At 42.9% G+C, this 18,794-nt stretch overlaps 3 protein-coding genes across 6 annotated transcripts; 1 reads left to right on the forward strand and 2 right to left on the reverse strand.

The window, feature by feature from the left end:
- The first annotated feature begins 126 nt into the window (after positions 1-126).
- On the forward strand, positions 127-11,157 carry LOC119553145 (mitogen-activated protein kinase kinase kinase 12). Of its 4 annotated transcripts, none has more exons than XM_037863358.1 (8): positions 127-260; positions 1,276-1,503; positions 6,819-7,307; positions 7,708-7,899; positions 7,964-8,617; positions 8,681-8,834; positions 9,311-10,215; positions 10,283-11,157. In XM_037863358.1, exons 2-8 carry the CDS (start codon positions 1,346-1,348, stop codon positions 10,677-10,679), a joined length of 2,949 nt encoding a protein of 982 aa, XP_037719286.1. In that variant the 5' UTR covers positions 127-260; positions 1,276-1,345; the 3' UTR covers positions 10,680-11,157. The 4 variants fall into 4 exon arrangements, with proteins under 4 accessions (XP_037719286.1, XP_037719287.1, XP_037719285.1 ...); XM_037863359.1 differs by having other exon boundaries at positions 135-319; XM_037863357.1 differs by having other exon boundaries at positions 171-260; positions 901-1,503.
- A 1,032-nt stretch (positions 11,158-12,189) lies between these two features.
- LOC119553150 lies at positions 12,190-16,072 on the reverse strand. Its single transcript, XM_037863370.1, has 2 exons — positions 15,874-16,072; positions 12,190-15,810 (listed from the first exon to the last, which is right to left on the reverse strand). The coding sequence occupies exons 1-2, from the start codon at positions 15,957-15,959 to the stop codon at positions 12,258-12,260; spliced, it is 3,639 nt and encodes a 1,212-aa protein (XP_037719298.1). The 5' UTR covers positions 15,960-16,072; the 3' UTR covers positions 12,190-12,257.
- Positions 16,073-16,659: 587 nt separating this feature from the next.
- Positions 16,660-17,847, reverse strand: LOC119555080 (histone chaperone asf1). Its single transcript, XM_037866293.1, has one exon. The coding sequence runs from the start codon at positions 17,517-17,519 to the stop codon at positions 16,863-16,865; it is 657 nt and encodes a 218-aa protein (XP_037722221.1). The 5' UTR covers positions 17,520-17,847; the 3' UTR covers positions 16,660-16,862.
- Between the last annotated feature and the right edge of the window lie 947 nt (positions 17,848-18,794).

Consider the following 18,794-nt stretch of genomic DNA (forward strand, 5'->3'; position numbering starts at 1 on the left):
CCCGCACACATGCGCAATGCAACCTGCGCTCCAAACTGGTTTCGAGGGAGGAAATCCGCGAGAGAGCGGATTGGGTTTCGGCCCAAAGCCAGCAGCCAGTTTTTTTCTGCTTTTTGATTTGTATCTACCTTTGGTGCGGACGGTTGGTCGGAATAAACGCGTTTCGCTGCGGAACCCAAAGACAACCAGAAAACCAGTCTTTAATTGTTCCATTTCAATCTGAAATCAATTAAAAGTTCTTCGCCAATAACCGAATCAAAGTAGGAATTAGAGCAATCGATGCAATTTCCCCTGGAAAATTGCTGGAAAAGTGTGCAAAGTGTGTGAAAAATGTGCAAATACAAGAATTTTTATATTGATTTTCTTGGCCAAAAGAGCGAAAGAGCGAGCAAAAGGCAGCAGCAGATGAAGAAGAAGCAGCAGCAACAGCACAAAGCTGCGCTGTAAGGCTTCCGCCGTTGGTGCGAGCGAGAGGACAGACTTGGCGGGAGCGAACAGGACAGCGATAGCGAATAAGTGCGCTAGTGTGCTTCTGGCAGCATTTCAGCGTGTTGTTTTTGTTATGTTCTAGCTTTGGCCAAGTTAAATACGAAAAAGAACAACGAAGAAGTCGAGCTGTGCACAGAAAGAAAAGTTGATTTCGTGTGATTTATTTACAAGTTTGTTTATATACACAATTTTTGAAATTAAATTTTTAATAGTGTTTTTAACACCAATATTATGTTTATTTAAAATATAAAAATTCATCAGAGAGCAGTGTGAAATGAACACCGGCTTTTTGAACAAAAACACTTAATCTTATAAAGAGTTGAATCCCCCTCGATTTGACTTTTTTTAACAATAGAAATTGAAATTGAATTTTAAAACCTATTTGATCTCAATCTTTTTTTTTGTGTACAGACATGAAAGAACACCTGTGTTAGTTTGTATCTGTGAGCTTATTCTTTGTGCAATTCGCCTTTTAAAGGCATCATAAAAATAGCTCGGCCTGCAGTTTGAAAGTGAAAGAAAAACAACATTTACGTGGAATGCAAAGTGAATAATTGTCAAGTGCAATCGACCCTTCTTCATTCGTTTGTGTGTGTGTGTTGTTTTGCGTGGGCGCTACTGCTATCTCGCTTGCGCATATCCTGCGCCCTTTGACGTCGTTCGCCTCTTATTGATTTTCGCCATTCATTGATAAAAGATTACAAGTATATGTGCGTGTGTGTGTGAACTGAAAAGGGAATCCCCTGACCAACAAAATTGATTAATTTCCGCGATGTCTACATGTAGCACCCCGTTTTGACCAGGATGTCGTAAGGACCGAATAGAGAACCCACCATACGAATCCCAATCCTGGACAATGCAACCGTTCAGCGACAGTCTGAGCAAAAGTCGCGATGATCTGGTCAATGTCGCCGCTGCCGCATCCCGGCAACAACAACAACTCTACGGCCGGAGGAGACACCACGGCAGCAGTCCCAATCTCTCCCTGGATCAAACGGACAACCTGCGAAGGAGGTGAGCACTTATTTTCTATTACTCGATACATTTATGTATTAGTTTCTCGAAAAAAGACATCTAAACTATTTGTCAATAAAACTTTTAAGAACCGTATCCAGTATAGTACTATACTAATATCATTTTTACGATCCCACTTCTTTGAGTCGTGTTACTACAGCTTCTTCCTCTGTTGGCCAAGTAGCAATCTTCCTTGCGTTGACATTTAAGCCGCTTCCCTGAAAAAGGCGATTCCATTATATGTAGGTAGCTGAGTTCTGAACACTAAAGACCTTAAAAACGATACGTGATTGAGTACGGTAAATTCTACTTTACTTTTCAATTAATATTTCAAGAATACGCCGAAAAATCGTGCTTAATTAAGAGGGGTAATCGACCTTCAAGGCCCACTGTAAACAACTTTTTATGTAATTCTCAAGTTACCAGAACGCTCGAAAGTATTTAACAGGTTGAACGATCAGCAACCTTAAAAATGCTTAATTGAGTAACCTCTACAAATCGAACGCCTTATCTGATAGATAAAGGACTCTAGTTTCCCTATTCGGGAGCGTCAACTTCAAACAGTTTCCTACTTGTGACTAGGTGTTTAATTAGAAGTCGGTGCAAAAAACCCCCAAAGCGCTAAAAACGTTAACAAACACGTGCAAAGCAAAAAGCTGGTGGTGAAATGATAAAAAGTAATCACAGTAGTTATTAAACTAGGTGCCGAGTACATATTTAATTAATGTATGTATGTCTTAGATGATATAAAAAAATTCTCCAGATACTTTTGTTTTAAACTTAAAGACAAATTCAAGTTTGGGACGCAGCTGCAGATCTGCGCTTTATAAGAAAAAAAACCTTAAAATTGTGTTTTATAATTTACAGCTATGTATGTTTAGTTCAGCTTAAACTACATATTTATAAAATTTATTTTTAAAATGTCTTATCGAAAGCTATACATTTATATGGTCTTGTTCTAGCCGATAAGCAAGGGAAAACCCCTCGAATTATTGAAGGTTTCGTAAGAACATACGCGCTGCTTGGGGCCTTTCCCATAGGCAGTATCCACTGTACGTGGAGTGGGGAAATAAATTGCGGGGGGTGCAGCTGAGAAACTTCCTAGTCGCTCGCTCACCTGTCAGAGTGTGTGTGTGTGCGCTTTGATCATGTGGCCCCCGCCATGGAGACTGGTTTTGAGTGTGACCAGACGACAGCCTGGCTTGGGGAGCCCGCGCGTGGCTGGTCATTAGATACAGGCGCTGGAGAATGCGGTCAGTCTGACAACAACAATGCCCAGTGATAACGGCAGATGGAGAGCAGAGTGGGAGCGCGGGCGAGAGGAGAGAGCACCATCCGCAAACGAAAGCTGCGCTGATAGTGATAATGGGGAGCTTTACCGCTATGCTGCCGCTCGCGAGTCGCGATTTAGTTGGCGAAAATCAATCGTATCTGACGGATCGCTCTTCGCGCGTGGAATTCGCGAGCCTGCCTTAAATAACGCTTGTGTATTTGTGCCACAAGAACAACAAAAACACGGCTTATCGCCAAATCAGTTTGTAGTCGCCTGTCTGTGTGTTGGAGTGACGCAGTTGTGCGAAATACGTGAAATTATTACACTTTTTTCCCAGCCAATAACCAACACTCTTGAAAAAACGCCAACGAAAGTGTTACGCGCTCCGCTCGTCTCTTCTTTCTTGTAATAAACAACAAAAAACCATACCAACTTACCTTGACGTCATTTTCTTTTTTTATTATACGTACATCGGACGACAAAAAGCGCTTGATATTGTTGTTTTTTTATTGGTGGCTGCTGGTGCTTGGCACGAACTTAAAATCAAAAGTTAGCCAACTTTTGTTGTTGGCTCGGTGCGTAAACAAAAATAAAAAAAGTGTTTACCGAAAAGCGAGCGTAAAAATTTGCATTAATGCAGTCGCGCCGCATGAATGAATGAAATTCTTAGTGCGCGACAACTAATTACGAAAGCAAACAAAAGAAAGAAAATAAACCATGGTCTACACCATACCGTTTTTTAGCCACAATGATCCGCCCGACATGATCATCACCAAAGAAAAAAGGTAAATTGCATACATACCTCAAAGCACCGAAAGTATCTCAAGATGCACTGAGTCACAGAATCTCACAGATTCACCGCTGACCTATGCAGAATGAGAAATGCGAAATGGGAAGACGCCGCCAAATATCCGCGTTCTATGAACCGCATGCCGAAGGTCAAAACGTGCTTGGCCGGCAGCTCACAAATTAATATTTAGCGACGGAAATTAATGCTTTTTCACAAATTCATAAATAAACGAAAGGTTTTTGACATTTGCGCGACTGTCGCTAACAGGGTGTGAGCGGTACGACTATATGGTTGTCAAAAAATAATCAGCAAAGAACGGTACTTGGCGCGAATGTGTGTTTGTGTGAATGATGCTCAACAGGTAGAGGTGGTGATCTCGACTTCGTGACACGAAATGGCAGGATCAGTGCAACGTGGTTAAATAAGAATGATTTTTTAAAATTATCTATATTTCAAGATTATTGACATAAATAAATAGGTACTTTTTTAGGAACTTACATGTCTGCTTCTCTACGAAGTTTTAATACTATGACCAAAATTAACAAGAGAAAACGCTATAGTCGACGGTCTCGACTTTCGGATCGGGTGTTTACGAGATTTCACTAACCTAAACTAAACCTAGGAGGCGCTAGTAAAATTTCAAATCGTCCGATTTTCTGCATGAATATATCTTCATCCCTTTCGCACTCTATTGAGTTCGCTAATTATATATAATTGTTTGACAATAACTATTTAATGAATGGACCTATTTGAATAATTTTTGGCATGCAGATAGGTATTGAGAATAAGAACAAAATCTAATTTTTACAAAATCTTAAAAAATGTGGTCGCTATACGGGTTTTAGCGTTATGGGCGTTTGTTTGGGCGTGGCAACCTGCTGAAAAAACTTGCATTTGCCCAATAATCTACATGCCAAGTCCCAACATTCTAGCTCTTATAGTTTCCGAGATCTCCGCGTTAATACGAACAGACGGACATGGCTAGATCGACTCGGATCAAGAATGTATATACTTTATGGGGTCGGAAACGCTTCGTTCTACCTGTTACATACTATAAAAATATCCTTCGACAAAATAAATATTTATTTTTAATGTTAGATTTGATATTAAAAAAAAACAGTTATTTGGTCAGACTGCGGCTAATGTCTCATCAGTGTTTTTATTAATTTCGATAGAAATGAATTCTAAAGCTTGTAACAATAATTTTTGCACGTCTTGACTTGGAACAAGCTAAATTTAAAATATATTATAATATAAATATATTATTATGTGAATAATTTTTTAAATTATAAAGTGTTATTTTTGACGTTTAATATCAAAAATCGCTGTTGTCCTTTTAAAACAAAAATCACAAATAACTCTTATTTACGGTCCCTGGTTTTACGTATTTACAATTGCGAGGACAATAATGATATTTTTGTCGTATTCAAAAGTACATTTTTATATTATGCATTTTGAATCGTAAAGATATGTTTATAAGAATTAAACAGAGAATGGAATACCCAAAATTAGTCAAAACGAAAAAAAAAATTATTTTAGAGGCTGAATTGGTTCGTTTTAACTGGGGAAGAATTCGACCAAAGGTATCATCTCCAATTTCAATACTAATCCAACCAAACCTATAAATAACGGTGGATGGCTCTATATGTAAGCGCAGGCGCATCAGTGTAAGTGAGCAGCAGGTGATTTCGCCTATTGGACTTTCTACTCGGAGTTGTTGAGGTTTCTATGGCCATTCTGGCAGTGATAAATGATAAATGTTTTTTCACCTGCTGCCACATTTGCACTCCACCCCCTCCAAACGCCCATTGTCCTGTGTTTGTTTATCTTATCGGACGAAAAGCAAACACGAATTCCAACAGGAAGGCTTTTTTCGTCCGTATGTGTACGTGAAGAACTGAAATTCGAGCGATCGCTTCTAATATTTATTTGCACGGGCTTGTTTTTTTTATCAAAGTTCGGTTTTTGTGCCCGTTCACTGTGTCAGCACAAAAAATGATTATTATGGCGTGTGTAAACATTGAAATCGCGAAAAGCACTTTGATTATCATGAACGATTTACCAGCAATAAACTATGGCTTTTGCAACGTTCTCTTTCGATTGATGATGCTGGGTGTAGGTCGATTTTTTTATCACCTACGTAAGTATTTCGATAAGAAAATACTATTTAAAGTTATGCGATATCGCCATATTTATAGCAACATTTTTTCTAATGATAGAGAAAACCTGAGCAAATCAGTTTAGTTGATTATAATGGCGCCAACCAATATTTATAATTGATTGATAAGGTTTGGAGACTTGGAAGTTTGAAATTGACTGTTTTTGGAAATGAGGAAAGGCAAACCTCTTCCAAGCAATTTGTGATAGACTAACCCTGTTGTGTTAATGAAATGCGTAATTTCCCATACAAGATACACAGAAAAAATTGATAGGACAATTATGTTACAATATGTTTTATTATTTAACATTATTTAGGATTAAAATATTGTCATGATATGAAAAAAACGAATTAACAACAAAATAACATTTCTGAAGTATTAAAATTATATTTTAAGAGTAATATTCTATGCAGATAGTACCACCAGGTTACGCAACTCATATCACCATCTGCCACAAATTAAATTTCAGTTATGGATAATATGAACCAAGCACTCCGAAACGAAATTTTTATTAGAGGACACAACAATTTTTCTGCTAGAAAATTACAGGAGGCAGCCAACTTCCCCCATAAACAAAAAAATGTAAACCATTATGATTTAATTTTAGAAGACCATTTTATGAAGCCTATTGATTTAGTTACAGAGTCCAGTAACACTTGTATAATCCCGAACACACCTAATAAATGTTCCTTAACTCAGTTGTTTTAAAGATACTTTACTTTTGCCCGTCCTATCCGATTGAACAAATACAATTTAATTTTTTCAACATTCTAAATACCATAAATTGTTTTAATCTGCAAAGGTGGATACAGTTTTGTTTAATAGAAGTTAAGTTCCTGTGCTGTTGTACTCTATGGTTTGACGACATTTTACCGATTACTGGAAAACTATATATATGTAGCTTTAAAAAACAATTTACAAAACTTTTTTTGCTGTTACAAGGAAGATAAGGAAGTTGTAAATGAAATTTGGTTGCTAAGTTTCTTGGTTACTTTGGTTACTTAAAAAACATTTAATTTCTTGTGATCGCGAACTACTACCCAGACTATCAAAAATTTCTATTAATCAACAACGTATTTTCATTTCTTCATAGCATGGCTTGCCTGCAAGATGAGTTCGGTCACCTAGGCCTCTCCGCCACAGACCTGCCCTTCAAGTCCCCCGATCTGGACTCCTCGCCCCGGCTGCAGCACCACAACAACTATGCGGAGATCACTGACAGCAGTGCGGAGAACACGTGCCAACAGCGGTGGCCACCTCACGTGGGAGGAGCGGGGGCGGCCTTTGGGCATCCGGACAAGCCGATAGGCTGGATGTACGGACTCCTAGGGTGCATGAAGCCCGTGCTCTCGTTTATCGGGAAGTCGGGTGTGATCGAGGTGAAGAGTCAGCGGAGCGAGGACTGGCAGATCCCCTTTGAGTCCATCACGGACCTGGAGTGGCTCGGGAGCGGAGCCCAGGGAGCCGTCTTTAGTGGCAAGCTTAAAAACGAGATTGTGGCTGTCAAGAAGGTGAAGGAACTCAAGGAAACAGACATCAAGCATCTAAGGAAGCTCGATCATGAGAACATTATTAAGTTTAAGTGAGTATGAGAGTTAAACATGTACATTCTTTTATTGAGAGTCAAAATTAAACGTCGTTAAAATGTATTTATATAACCAAAAATGCTTTTATAAAACCAAACAGAAGGTACCTTTTTAAAATGTACACATACCAAGTAATAATCATATTGTTGTTGGTACTCGCAAAAATGTAGTATAACAAACAATATTAAATGAAAAACAAATCTAATTATTAAGAACCAGCATTTTGTTGACGAGATTAATTCTGAGAACGGTCTTATCAAATAATTATTTTTTTAAGGAGGGGTCTAAAAATATCTCAAGCTTCTGTTTAGATATTTTGCAGAAAGCCTTATAGAATATTTAATAAAACAGATATTTCCATACGAAATTCTATCTAAATAATGTTTACCTTTGCAGAGGAGTTTGCACGCAATCGCCCGTGTTCTGCATCATCATGGAGTTCTGTCCATATGGACCACTGCAGAACATATTGAAGGAGGAGCAAGTCATGTTACCGTCCCGCTTGGTCTCTTGGTCCAAGCAAATCGCCCTAGGCATGCAGTATCTGCACTCCCACAAGATCATACACAGAGATCTGAAAAGTCCCAAGTAAGTCATATAAATATCGGCAAAGAAACATAATATTAATAATATATTATTATTTAACAACCAGCATACTGATTAGTACAAATGAGGTGGTCAAGATCAGCGACTTTGGCACGAGTCGCGAGTTCAACGAGATCAGCACCAAGATGAGTTTCGCCGGCACAGTGGCATGGATGGCACCGGAGGTGATTCGGAATGAACCGTGCTCCGAGAAGGTGGACATCTGGTCGTATGGCGTAGTGCTCTGGGAGATGCTTACCTGCGAAATACCCTACAAGGATGTCGACTCATCCGCCATTATCTGGGGTGTGGGCAACAACTCGCTCAAGCTGTTGGTTCCGAGCACCTGCCCGGAGGGATTCAAGCTACTCGTCAAGCTCTGTTGGAAGAGCAAGCCCCGCAACCGCCCTTCGTTCCGGCAGATTCTCTCGCACTTGGACATCGCCGGCCCGGAACTCCTACGAAAAACAGAAAAGCAATATTTCGAGACCCAAAAGTCTTGGAAGGAGGAGGTCAGATCGCATCTGAAGGAGATTACCCAAAACGGCACTAGCATACACAAGTACGAGCAAGATCTGATTAAGCGGCGCACGGCAGAGTGGCGACATGCCCAGGACATCCGAATGGTGTACGAGGAGAAGCTGCAGAAGACTAACCAGCTGTTCTTCGAGCTTAGCGAGTGCATGTCCCAGTTGCAGGAGAAGGAGAAGGAAATCGCAGAGTAAGTGCGGCGATGTGCCCCTCAAAGAAGTTTAATTTAACAACCCCCCGAATTTTTGACCAGGCGTGAACGGAAGCTACCTGGCAGTGGCTACAAACCGACGAGACGTTTGGGGAATACACTCAGAAAAATGCAGCACTACCGCCGACGACTGAACGCCGCACCGGCGGCCATTCAACAACAATCCACGACGCCCGATCCAGAGACCACTCCGGAGGTATAAATCACAAGCTATATAACCCATTTTGTTGCCTTTAACTGCTACAATTCCCGAGAAAAACACGTAAAGCTTATCTATAGCACATTATACTGTAGTCAAAATCAACATAAGTTGATTTTAATGGATGCACTATAGCTTTCATTCATTCGTTTTTATTCCGATAAAAATATAAAACATAGTGTAACGGGTCAGTGTACTTTCTTCGGGTGGGATTGTTAAAATTTTTTGGCATCTACACTTCTCAAGTACACTTCTTCTTTTCAGTAGAGTTAACTTTTGGTTGTTTTTGATTACGATCTTAAAATGTAGCTTAGCATATATCATTTAAGGTCAGTGTACTTGATTGTAGCTTTTTTTCGTATTTTGTTTTAAATTAACACCCATGCTAAATAATAATCGTTACTTATTAGTCATAGTTTCTTCGTTTGAAAGATATGGAATATTGTTTAAACAATTATCGTCTTTTTTATCAGTCTCCTGTAAAGTGCATGCTATATGCACAACTGGACAGCAATTGCCAGCCCAAATCGTATCTGGCCAACATCATCCCGGGCAGCGGGATGGGTGGCACAATGCCGAACAAAAACAAGAAGAACTTCCGGCATCGACGCAATGGCTCCGGATCCTTTGGCGCCCCACCCAAATACAGTCCGACGCGAGATCGCCGCTACCAGAGCGAGCCGGAGAACCGAAAGGTGCAGCTGGTGGAGCGGCAAACACAAACGGATGCCATGGATGTCAGTGAAACGGACATCAGTCCCAGCGCAGAAGCTCCCCGATCTCAGCCCATCGACGTGCCAGCTCTGAACCATCGCCAACTGCCGCTGCAACTGCAGAGGGTGCAGAAAATTGCTCAAGCCCAGGCGAGGGCTCGAAGCGGAAGCACATCCTCCGCCGCTGGCGCCCTGAACCCCGCCTGTCCGTCGAACGGCAACTCGCTGAGCACCAGCGAGCTGACCTACCAGGATGCCTGCTCTAGTCCTGACCAGCTCATCGACGATGTCATGAATAGCAACGAGCGACTGGATATAACCGAGTGCTGCAGCGACAACGAAAACCTGGAGCGCCTGGGCCGCAAAGTCATCGAATTCATCAATGAGAACCGCCTATCCATTCAGTCAAACACGAACTCCAACTGCAACACCGAGAACGGAAATGGAGGAGGAGGAGCCTCGCCTGTGGAGCTGCGGGAGAGCGGCAATAGTCCGTGTTTGAGTCGGTGCAGCAGCACGCACAGCAAGCGGCGGAAACAACCACTGGGGGATAATCCCAACGGCAGTTCTATAGGCAATGCCAACGGAGAGTCCCACGAGCAGGACAGCTGGTCGGATGAGGAGGGTGAAACCACGGACTGCAAGTACGCCCTGAGGAGAAAGAGGTGAGTTCAGGAGATTTGTACATTAAGTTCGAATCGTAGTGCTTATGTAAATTATCCCTCATTCCAGCTTTGGCCGCCTGCCCATTGCTCGTGGTATGCGACCCCGCCGCAGCTACAAAGCTCCACTCTCCCAGAAGATTGCAATTCACAAGCGCAATGTTGTCATAGTCTCCGACGAGGAGGAGAACACCTCGGAGTACAGCCACTCGCCCTCCAGTCAGCACTCGACGTTGGAGAGCAACACGGACATTGCGGACATGAAGAAAACTCAGGCCACATCCACCTCAACCAACAGCTACAGCGAGCCCGAAGACGATTCGAGTGATTCCAGCGATGACGAGCAGGGGAATCGGGCCGCGAAAACCACGGTTGAGGGCCAAGCATTGCCGATGGGCGCCGTGCGAAGCAGCGATATTATATCCATACCTACTTTCGAGGCTGATGGCGCCGTCAATATGGTCTAACCTAGTACGATATCTAGCCTAAGTGAGAACTCCTAAACAAACCCCGATGCTAGAGTTGTACACGTTAGGCAGCAAAAACTATCTCTTATATACTCAACGAGAAATCGCCCCAAATTGTATGGTATTATCTATGTTCATGTCCAGATCTATAACTCCTCCAATTTATATGTACCCGTGTAAGTGAAAGACCGTCTCCAAGCGTTGACCGTTTCGGAGGATTTGATTTCAGATAGACAAAGCCTTTTGGGTTAGGGGCAATCTTTATTCGTGTCGTACTCGTATCACATGCATTTCCTATTTTGCTGAATATAATTTTGCATTAGACTTAGTTAATATTACCATTATTCTTGTCCTTAGAGAGCTGCCTTTGTAATATACTTAAAGAATGTCCTAATTGTATATGTAGTTAAGCCATTAAGTATAATTTTTGTTTCGATAATAAGAGCTTGAACCACAACACAAAAAAATCAAACGCCCCCACAAAAATCGAACTACAAAGCAACAAAATAATAGAATTGGCCTCAGGCATTAAATAGTAACGAAAGGGAGGAGAAAAAATAGTCAGGGATATTTTTTATAAAACAAAATTTGCTAAGAACTTGATAGAGAAGTGTTTTTTAAGATGCGCATTGTACGTATTATTTCGTAGACGCATTCGAATACAAGTTCCCAATTATTCTGGGAGCTAGGCATTCGATAAACCAAAATCTTACTTTCTATATGCACAAAATTCCAAGCTTCAGTGCCTTAACGCAAACACAAAAAGAGAAATGAAAATATGTTTTGGAGAATCTAAATAATATAAACTGGTAGATCTAACCGCGGCTATGACGTGGCCATGAGCGCTTTCTAGACGTTATAGACAACTTATGGAGCAAATAACTATATATTTGGTCAAATACGTTTCGCCCTTCTGGAAATCGTTCATCTGCTGCAAAACGAATTACAAATAAAATAATTCTATATACACTCAATATATATACATATATATTCTATATATTTACACACTAGTTGGATGTTTAGCTTCGTAAGATGTGTCGTTTCTGCGAGTGCGACTTTTCTCTATATTATGTAAAAGTACTCCATATTAAGTTTAATTTTAACGACTCATACGAATTAGACATAATAATAAAATACAAATATTTAAGAACGCTGAAAACCTTGGTATAGTCTTTTTATTTCGGACAACATACATACACTTGTGGGCATAAGTATTTTGACAAAACAAAAGATAAATATATTCATATTTAGAAACTTGAATTAGAAAACAAGAAAAGAGCAGTCCCATGCATCGATGATTCTGTCTATAAAGCAACTATTTTGGAAACTAGGTTCTCTGTAACCATGACTAGTAACTTCAAATAATTAACTAGTAATTTCAAATATTTCATTTAAAAGCCTATTGAACGAGTTAAATGTAAGTTTGCACCTGACTTATAATATCATTTTAATGTAATATGCCTGCTTAAATTTACTTTGTCTAAAACAGTTTATGTATGTCGTTTTTATGGAAAGTTTAGCTCACTTAAAATTTTATTTATATGGCCAATTTAATTTTGAAAAATATCTTTCCGAGTGTCAACGAACCAACAGCTTTTTCATCCTTTTATGGGGAGGATCCTCCAGCTGGTTGCGCAGCGTATTAAGGGCCTTCTCCTCCCGCGAATCGATGATGTGACACACCACCTCCGACTGCTTGCGGAATGCGATCAAACCGGCCGTGCCCGTGGAGAGGTCCAAGTGCCGAAATCGATCAATGTCGCAGGTACAGCCATCGAACAAGTAGAACCACGAGGCCGCCGACTCCGACTCCGACCTGTGGGTGGGGTGATGCCTGAAGACCACGTAGTTGCCCCACGGTGTCATCGTAAGCACCCGATTGGCCACCTTGAAAGCGGAGCCCAGCACCCGGTTAAGGCTCTCTATGGTTCCACTCTCGGATCCAGCGACGGCCAGGAGCTGCGGCACCCGATTAAAACCGGGGTATTTGGGCAGCGAAGCTTGGCATTCGCTTCTCTCCGTGGTATTCTCTGCACCACCACGGCAACAGCACCCTTCAGGATGTTCGTTGGATTCCCCAGCTGTTTGAAAACCTGGCGCCGGAAGCGAAATTGTCTCCATTTGGTCTAGTTGGCGGACAAAATCCGAGACAGCGGGTGTATTAAGGTGGGCGTTGGCCACAGGAGCCACGCCAAGACCATTGGACTTATCCACGGACTGCTTCAGTATGTGACCCTGAGCTAAGACCATCTTCGCTGATTCGTTAAGGGTTGCCCGTTCTCTGGGTTCCTCTCTATGATGCATTTCGCCTTTGTGGGGTGTTCGGTCATTTGTGGCTGCTTCTGTAATATTTGATCTATGCGGAGGCACAGGTTTGGTATAGGGACTTTTAGTGATTGCAGGGTGGGGCAGTAATAGTTTGGGGGCACCATCTGAAATATTTGGTTCTTTGGCATTAGGAACTTTGGCACCTGGCCCATTTGAAGTGTTTCCCCTTGAAGAGCGTTTGAGAGCAGTCTTGCCAGGAGGTGGCCTGTGTCTAGACTTGGAACGTACAGGAGAATTGGAGGGAGTATGGTTGTATGACCTGCCGCCACTTTCCCTGGCGGTCTTTACATTTTTTTTCATAATCCTTCCAGGAGAAGACCCTTCTCTAGATCTAGACCACTCTGCGGTAGGACTGGAAGTCGTTGCGCCAGTTTTTCTAGAGGTTTTTGTAATGGGTGAATCTCTAAAAGACATGCCGCCAGTTTGCCTGGAGATCTTTTTCATAATCCTTACAGGAGATGACCCATCTCTAGACCTGGAACGTACAGGAGACCTGCCACCCATTTTCCTGGCGGTTTTTATACTTTTTTTTAGAATTTTACCAGGGGATGACACTTCTGGAGATGTGGAAACTACGGGGAACCTTTCGGAAGAAGGTTTCAAACCCCTATTGCCAGTTTGCCTAGGCGCTATCACATTATCTTTCATAATCCTGCCAGGAGATAAACCGTCTTTAGGTCTGACACGTTCAGGGGACTTGGCAGAAAGATAGCTACAACCCGTGCCGCCAGTTTGTCTGGAGGTTTTCATATTTCGTTTTATACACCTTCCAGGAGATGTCACTGCTTTAGATGTGAAACGTACAGGGGACTTTTCGGGTGATTGAATAGAAGACCTTCCGCCAGTCTGCCTATAGGAATTTACAAATTGTCCGTTAATTGGTGAAGGCCTGGCCAGTTCCACGCTTCTCTTAGAGGTTTTCTTTTCGAAATTTCCCTGGATTCCCCTTTTCTCCAGATTGGGCATCCTGGTTCTTGTACAGGCGCTGGGACTATTATTTTTGCAGGGCGTAATGCGACATTCGGTCTGAAACTCACACTCCTCCTCGCACATTTCACACTCTGCCCCTGCATCCTGGGGCTCATCCAAAAATCGAAATTTCTCGATGTCGAATTTATCCCCTATGCGACTGATAACATCCTCCTCGTAGTCGCTGATATCGGCGAGGGACTTATCACAGACACTTACCCCTTGCTGCTCATTAAACAGGATGGGTTCGTTCAGGGACTTCACGTCGTGATTGTCCACGTCCTCGGACAACGGAGCCAAGGCGTATCCTTCGGGACACTCGGCGAGATTACGGATACGCACCACATGCAGATAGTAGGCCGACTGCCGGTTGGACTCCTTCAGCAGCTGGTGGAACACGCTGAGCATGGTCAGCTGGTCGCGGAACATGCGCACCGTGGCCCACTTGGCGCCCTCTCCCTTGTCCTCCGCCACATGGGTGCCCACGATCGTGTGGCGATAGGGATCGAGCAGGTAGTAGAACTCATCCTTGACCCAAATGGCGTACATCTGATTGTTGATCTGGAACACCACGTTGCCGAACTCCTTGAGAGCCTCCGAGACGTGCGCTTCGAAGTCGGTGCCAATGATACGGACGCCGCACTTCCAGTGGCCTGTCCTCACATTCGGGATCAGCTTCAGCTCGAGTACATACTGGCCCATCCTGAGCTGCGTGGGAAAGGTGTCCAGGTCAATGGGTCGCCGATCCCTCAAGCAATCCGACCAGCAGTTCCGACAAAGCTCCACTCCGTAGCAGATTAAACGATCCAGCATGTTGGTGTCCCAGTTGGCTGGGTGATCGATTTTGCTGGCCAGGATTGAGCCCACGGCCACCATCAGGCTGCTCCGGTTTCTGACCGGTTCATCTTCGTTTAGCGAGAGGTGCAGAGTGCCCTTCAGGTAGGCATAGCTTTTGTTTACCACCTTAAATTCGATGGATCGGTGGCTAGTGTCGCGCATATAGATGCGTCCATCTGGGGTCTCCAAACGCACAACCACCAGTTCCCGAATGGTGAACTCGTCTTGGGGCGAAATGCCACTCAAGTTGCTGGCCAGATGGACTACATTGTCTATGGTTTTTAGACACACCAGCATGGCCACCCCGTTATCCTGGACGGTCTCAAGGTCTTCCTTCCTTCTGCCCTTCACATCCAGGACAAAGAACACCTTTCTGCGCCGCCAGACAAGCAGGTGACCAACTCGGGTGAGCAGGAGACAGTAGCGACTAGATTTGAAGAAATTGAGTAGAACGGGCCTTAAATTATCAATGGTATGCGGGGGCTGCTGCTCCAGGGGCTTCGATCCCGCCCCCAGATATCGAGGTTCCAATGCCAAAGTAAAGGTGTGCCCTTCAAGGTTAAAGTTCCTCTTAATCCGCTTTTCCTCGTTGGTGTAGATCTCCGGCTCGAGCAGCTTGTGTTCCTCCTGGACGTCCTTCCCCTGATCCACTTCGGAGCTGGCTCGGAATAAATCAGTGCCCTCCTCCAGCAGCATGTCGATCTTCTCTGCCGTCCAATCCACTTCCGGCAGGACATAAATCAAGGCAAAAGCCTTCAGGTAGGTGGCGAAATTAAGGACATTCGCCTCCTGCTGCATCGGAGAACTTCCGCAGGGATTGTTCAAGGTGGCGTTCGAGCAGACCAGACCAACGGGACTGCCCAAGGAGTCGGCCTCCACTTCCGAGCGATTAGGCACCTTCTCGCAGAACTGCCAGTGATCGCAGCTGGGTTCCCCCCTGGAAGATCCTCCGCCGTATAACTTGCTGCCCAGACCCATGTCAGTATAGCTGATATACCTAAGATTAAGAAGGAAGACGGATTAGATTTTGACGATCGCCCAGTTTAGGAGCACTCCTCACGTGTTGCTCGTCTGGCTTTTGGTGAACCGAGGACCGCAGCTGGGAGTGCTGGCCAAACGGCGCAGATCCTGTCGGCTGATCGCCATTTTCGAATGTCTGGAATTCTAATTTAACACAACGAAATTTTCCTTTTTTAATTTTTGTTCAACTTGAAATTTAGCTGAGTATTTCAGATAGGAAGTATTGATACCTAGGCTAATCACAAAACAATAATTATAATATGTACTTTGAATTTTTATAAAATTGGGCTAAACTAAATAATGCATTAAAAGGTTTATTTACACGTATTGTTTTTACCATTGAAGAATGTAAAATACAATTTAGAAATTGTATATATATAGGGATAGAAATCCCTCCTCCAAATTAATATCATGAAGGAAAAGAAAAATAACTAAGAAAACTAGTGCCTCGACTACAGTAAACATCAAATTAACAAATTAAAATATAAATAAGCCTGCAGATGGCCACCACAGACCGCGATTTTGTAAGTTATCTTCTTAAAAAATTATGTGTTGGTCATCATATACGTATGTATATATGAATATGCGAATTCTTAAAAAATCGCTTTTCATTGATGAAATTTGCATACCAAAATTTAAAATTCGATTAGAGACAAACGCGCTAAGTTGTTAAAAATAATACGTCAAGATAAAAAGCATAAATTGTGCATATGTTCATTCGAAATTGAACTGTCCTTTTACCTAAAAACCTTATAGTGCCTTAAAACAAAGTCAAAAACTGCTCTAGAGTCCATTCAGCCGGTAAAGTAATCAAAGATAAAGAATGTTTATGGTTTAGGAATTAATTTAATGTATACATATATATTTAACTTGTCGCTTTAATAATTAGTTACTTAAATAGAGGGACGAGGAGTACTACGAGTGTCCGAGTCGGGTATTCCCTCAAGTCGTCGACCATAGCAGCGTGTGTTTGTGTGAGTGAGAGGCTGTGTGTGTTGATGTGGTCATAGTTTGGACTGCCGGCAGCTCTCAACATTCCATGGCCAGTGAGTTGGAGTTCTCGTTCAGGGCCTTGATTCCGTTTTCAATGGGCATGGCCAGGCTGTTGTCGTCCTCCGGCTGGACAACAACTGACGCCACCTCCGATGTGGACGGACCATCGGTGACCATCTCCTCGTCGTGGCCGTTCTCCACGCCGTTTCCGTTCCCGTTGATATGCCCGTAGTCCCAGTTGATCTTGAAGCGGGTGACACGCGGCTTGCTGGCCAGGATGTTGCGCGTCAGCTTGTCGAAGAGGGGCTTCGGCGGCGGGTTCTCGCGCATCTCTGGATCCGCATAGTCGTTGTTCACATAGTAGCCCACGCGGACAAACTCCTGGCCGCGATAGGAGCAGGTGAGCAGGACAATGGTGACGCCCACTGCATCAGGTTCGGGGATCTTGCTGACATCCGGCGGGTCCGCCTGGAAAACGAAGATGTGACGTCCCTCGGGCACCGGACCCACGTATATGGTGTCCAGGACCTGGTCGTGCTCCTCAGACTCCGCGGAGCCCACGTAGATCATCTTCCACTCGAGGTCCTCCTTCAGCTCCTCGATGCACTCGAAGGTCAGCTCGAACTGGAAGGGGTTGAAGAAGCTGCTGGGGTTGTCCAGCACCACCACATTGGTGATGTGCACCTTGGCCATGGCTGTAACTGTACCTCGCGGATTGAAAAACGTAGGCGGAGTTTTTCCAGACGCCTTCAACGGCGCGCTTTTTTCAGCAGGTTCTGCTTTTGTTCCGTGCCGAAATTGCGCTCCCTGTCGAAATTAACCTGCAGAACACTCGACAAACACTTGTTTTTTGTGATGCAATGCTAGCTGATTGTTGGTTTACTATTTTTTCTAAGGTTTGTGCACTTTTTATGGGGTAATGTCCGCTTATATCGCAATTTGTCCGCTTTCTTTGCTCGCAAAATTTGTGATGACAGCTGATGGCTTTCCCGCGCTTCAGTGTGCCCGTTTTGCGAGGCAAGTGGTGGAGAAAAACTCACCACGCTAAGTGATGGAATGTCAAAATGCAACGATAGTCTACGGCGATAGTTTATTGACGGTGGTGGAACCACAAATAATTCGCTTTTACATTTTGGCGGCTATAGTAAACTGTCATTTATGATTTGTTTTTTAGAGCCAACTTTATGATACACTGTAAATCTTGTGCTAATAACAGAGATCCATCCACCACCTACCATCCATTGAACGGATGGTCCATAAGGTTTTGGCGTTCCGAAAATTTTCCAGTTCCGCATCCAAATTTGACGGACTCTTTTATGCGATAGTTAGGCGATGTCTTTTCGGTGCAACTCGGAGTTCTTCTTCTTGACATTCACTACGAGAAACTGAACAATGATGACAGGGAACAATCGAAAATGGAAGGCGCAGAAGCAACAGGTTTGGTTAGATTAGCCAGACCAGCTGTTATCGGATGGCGTATGGTGGATGTGCTCTGTGGGAATCGGAGATTCACATTTGTCAAAAATCCCAATCGTTTCGAACGGATGGACTCTTTGGGAAGTGGGTATAAGTTTCTCTTTTTGACAATGGAAATTGGAACATTCATTACGAAAACGTACACAATAATAACAGGGAAAAATCGAAAATGGAAGGCGCAGAAGCAACAGGTTTGGTTAGATTAGCCAGATCGGCTGTTATACGATGGCAATGAAACAATCGATAGAATTTTCATTAGGGTTGTTGGATTTTGAAAAAATATCGTATCGATGATATTTGCTGTTTGAAAAATATCACACGATGATATTTGCTGTTTGAAAAATATCACACGATGATATTAAGAAATATCATAGAAAAATATCGATATATCGATTTTTTTTGATATTTTTAATGTTCAGCAAAATTTGAAAAATGGTGTCCTGTTGCTGTACATTTGGGTCTTTTATAAAAAATAATAAGAAAATAATAGCC

Source organism: Drosophila subpulchrella, chromosome 3L (genome assembly GCF_014743375.2).
Source record: "Drosophila subpulchrella strain 33 F10 #4 breed RU33 chromosome 3L, RU_Dsub_v1.1 Primary Assembly, whole genome shotgun sequence".
Classification (NCBI taxonomy): Eukaryota; Metazoa; Arthropoda; class Insecta; order Diptera; family Drosophilidae; genus Drosophila; species Drosophila subpulchrella.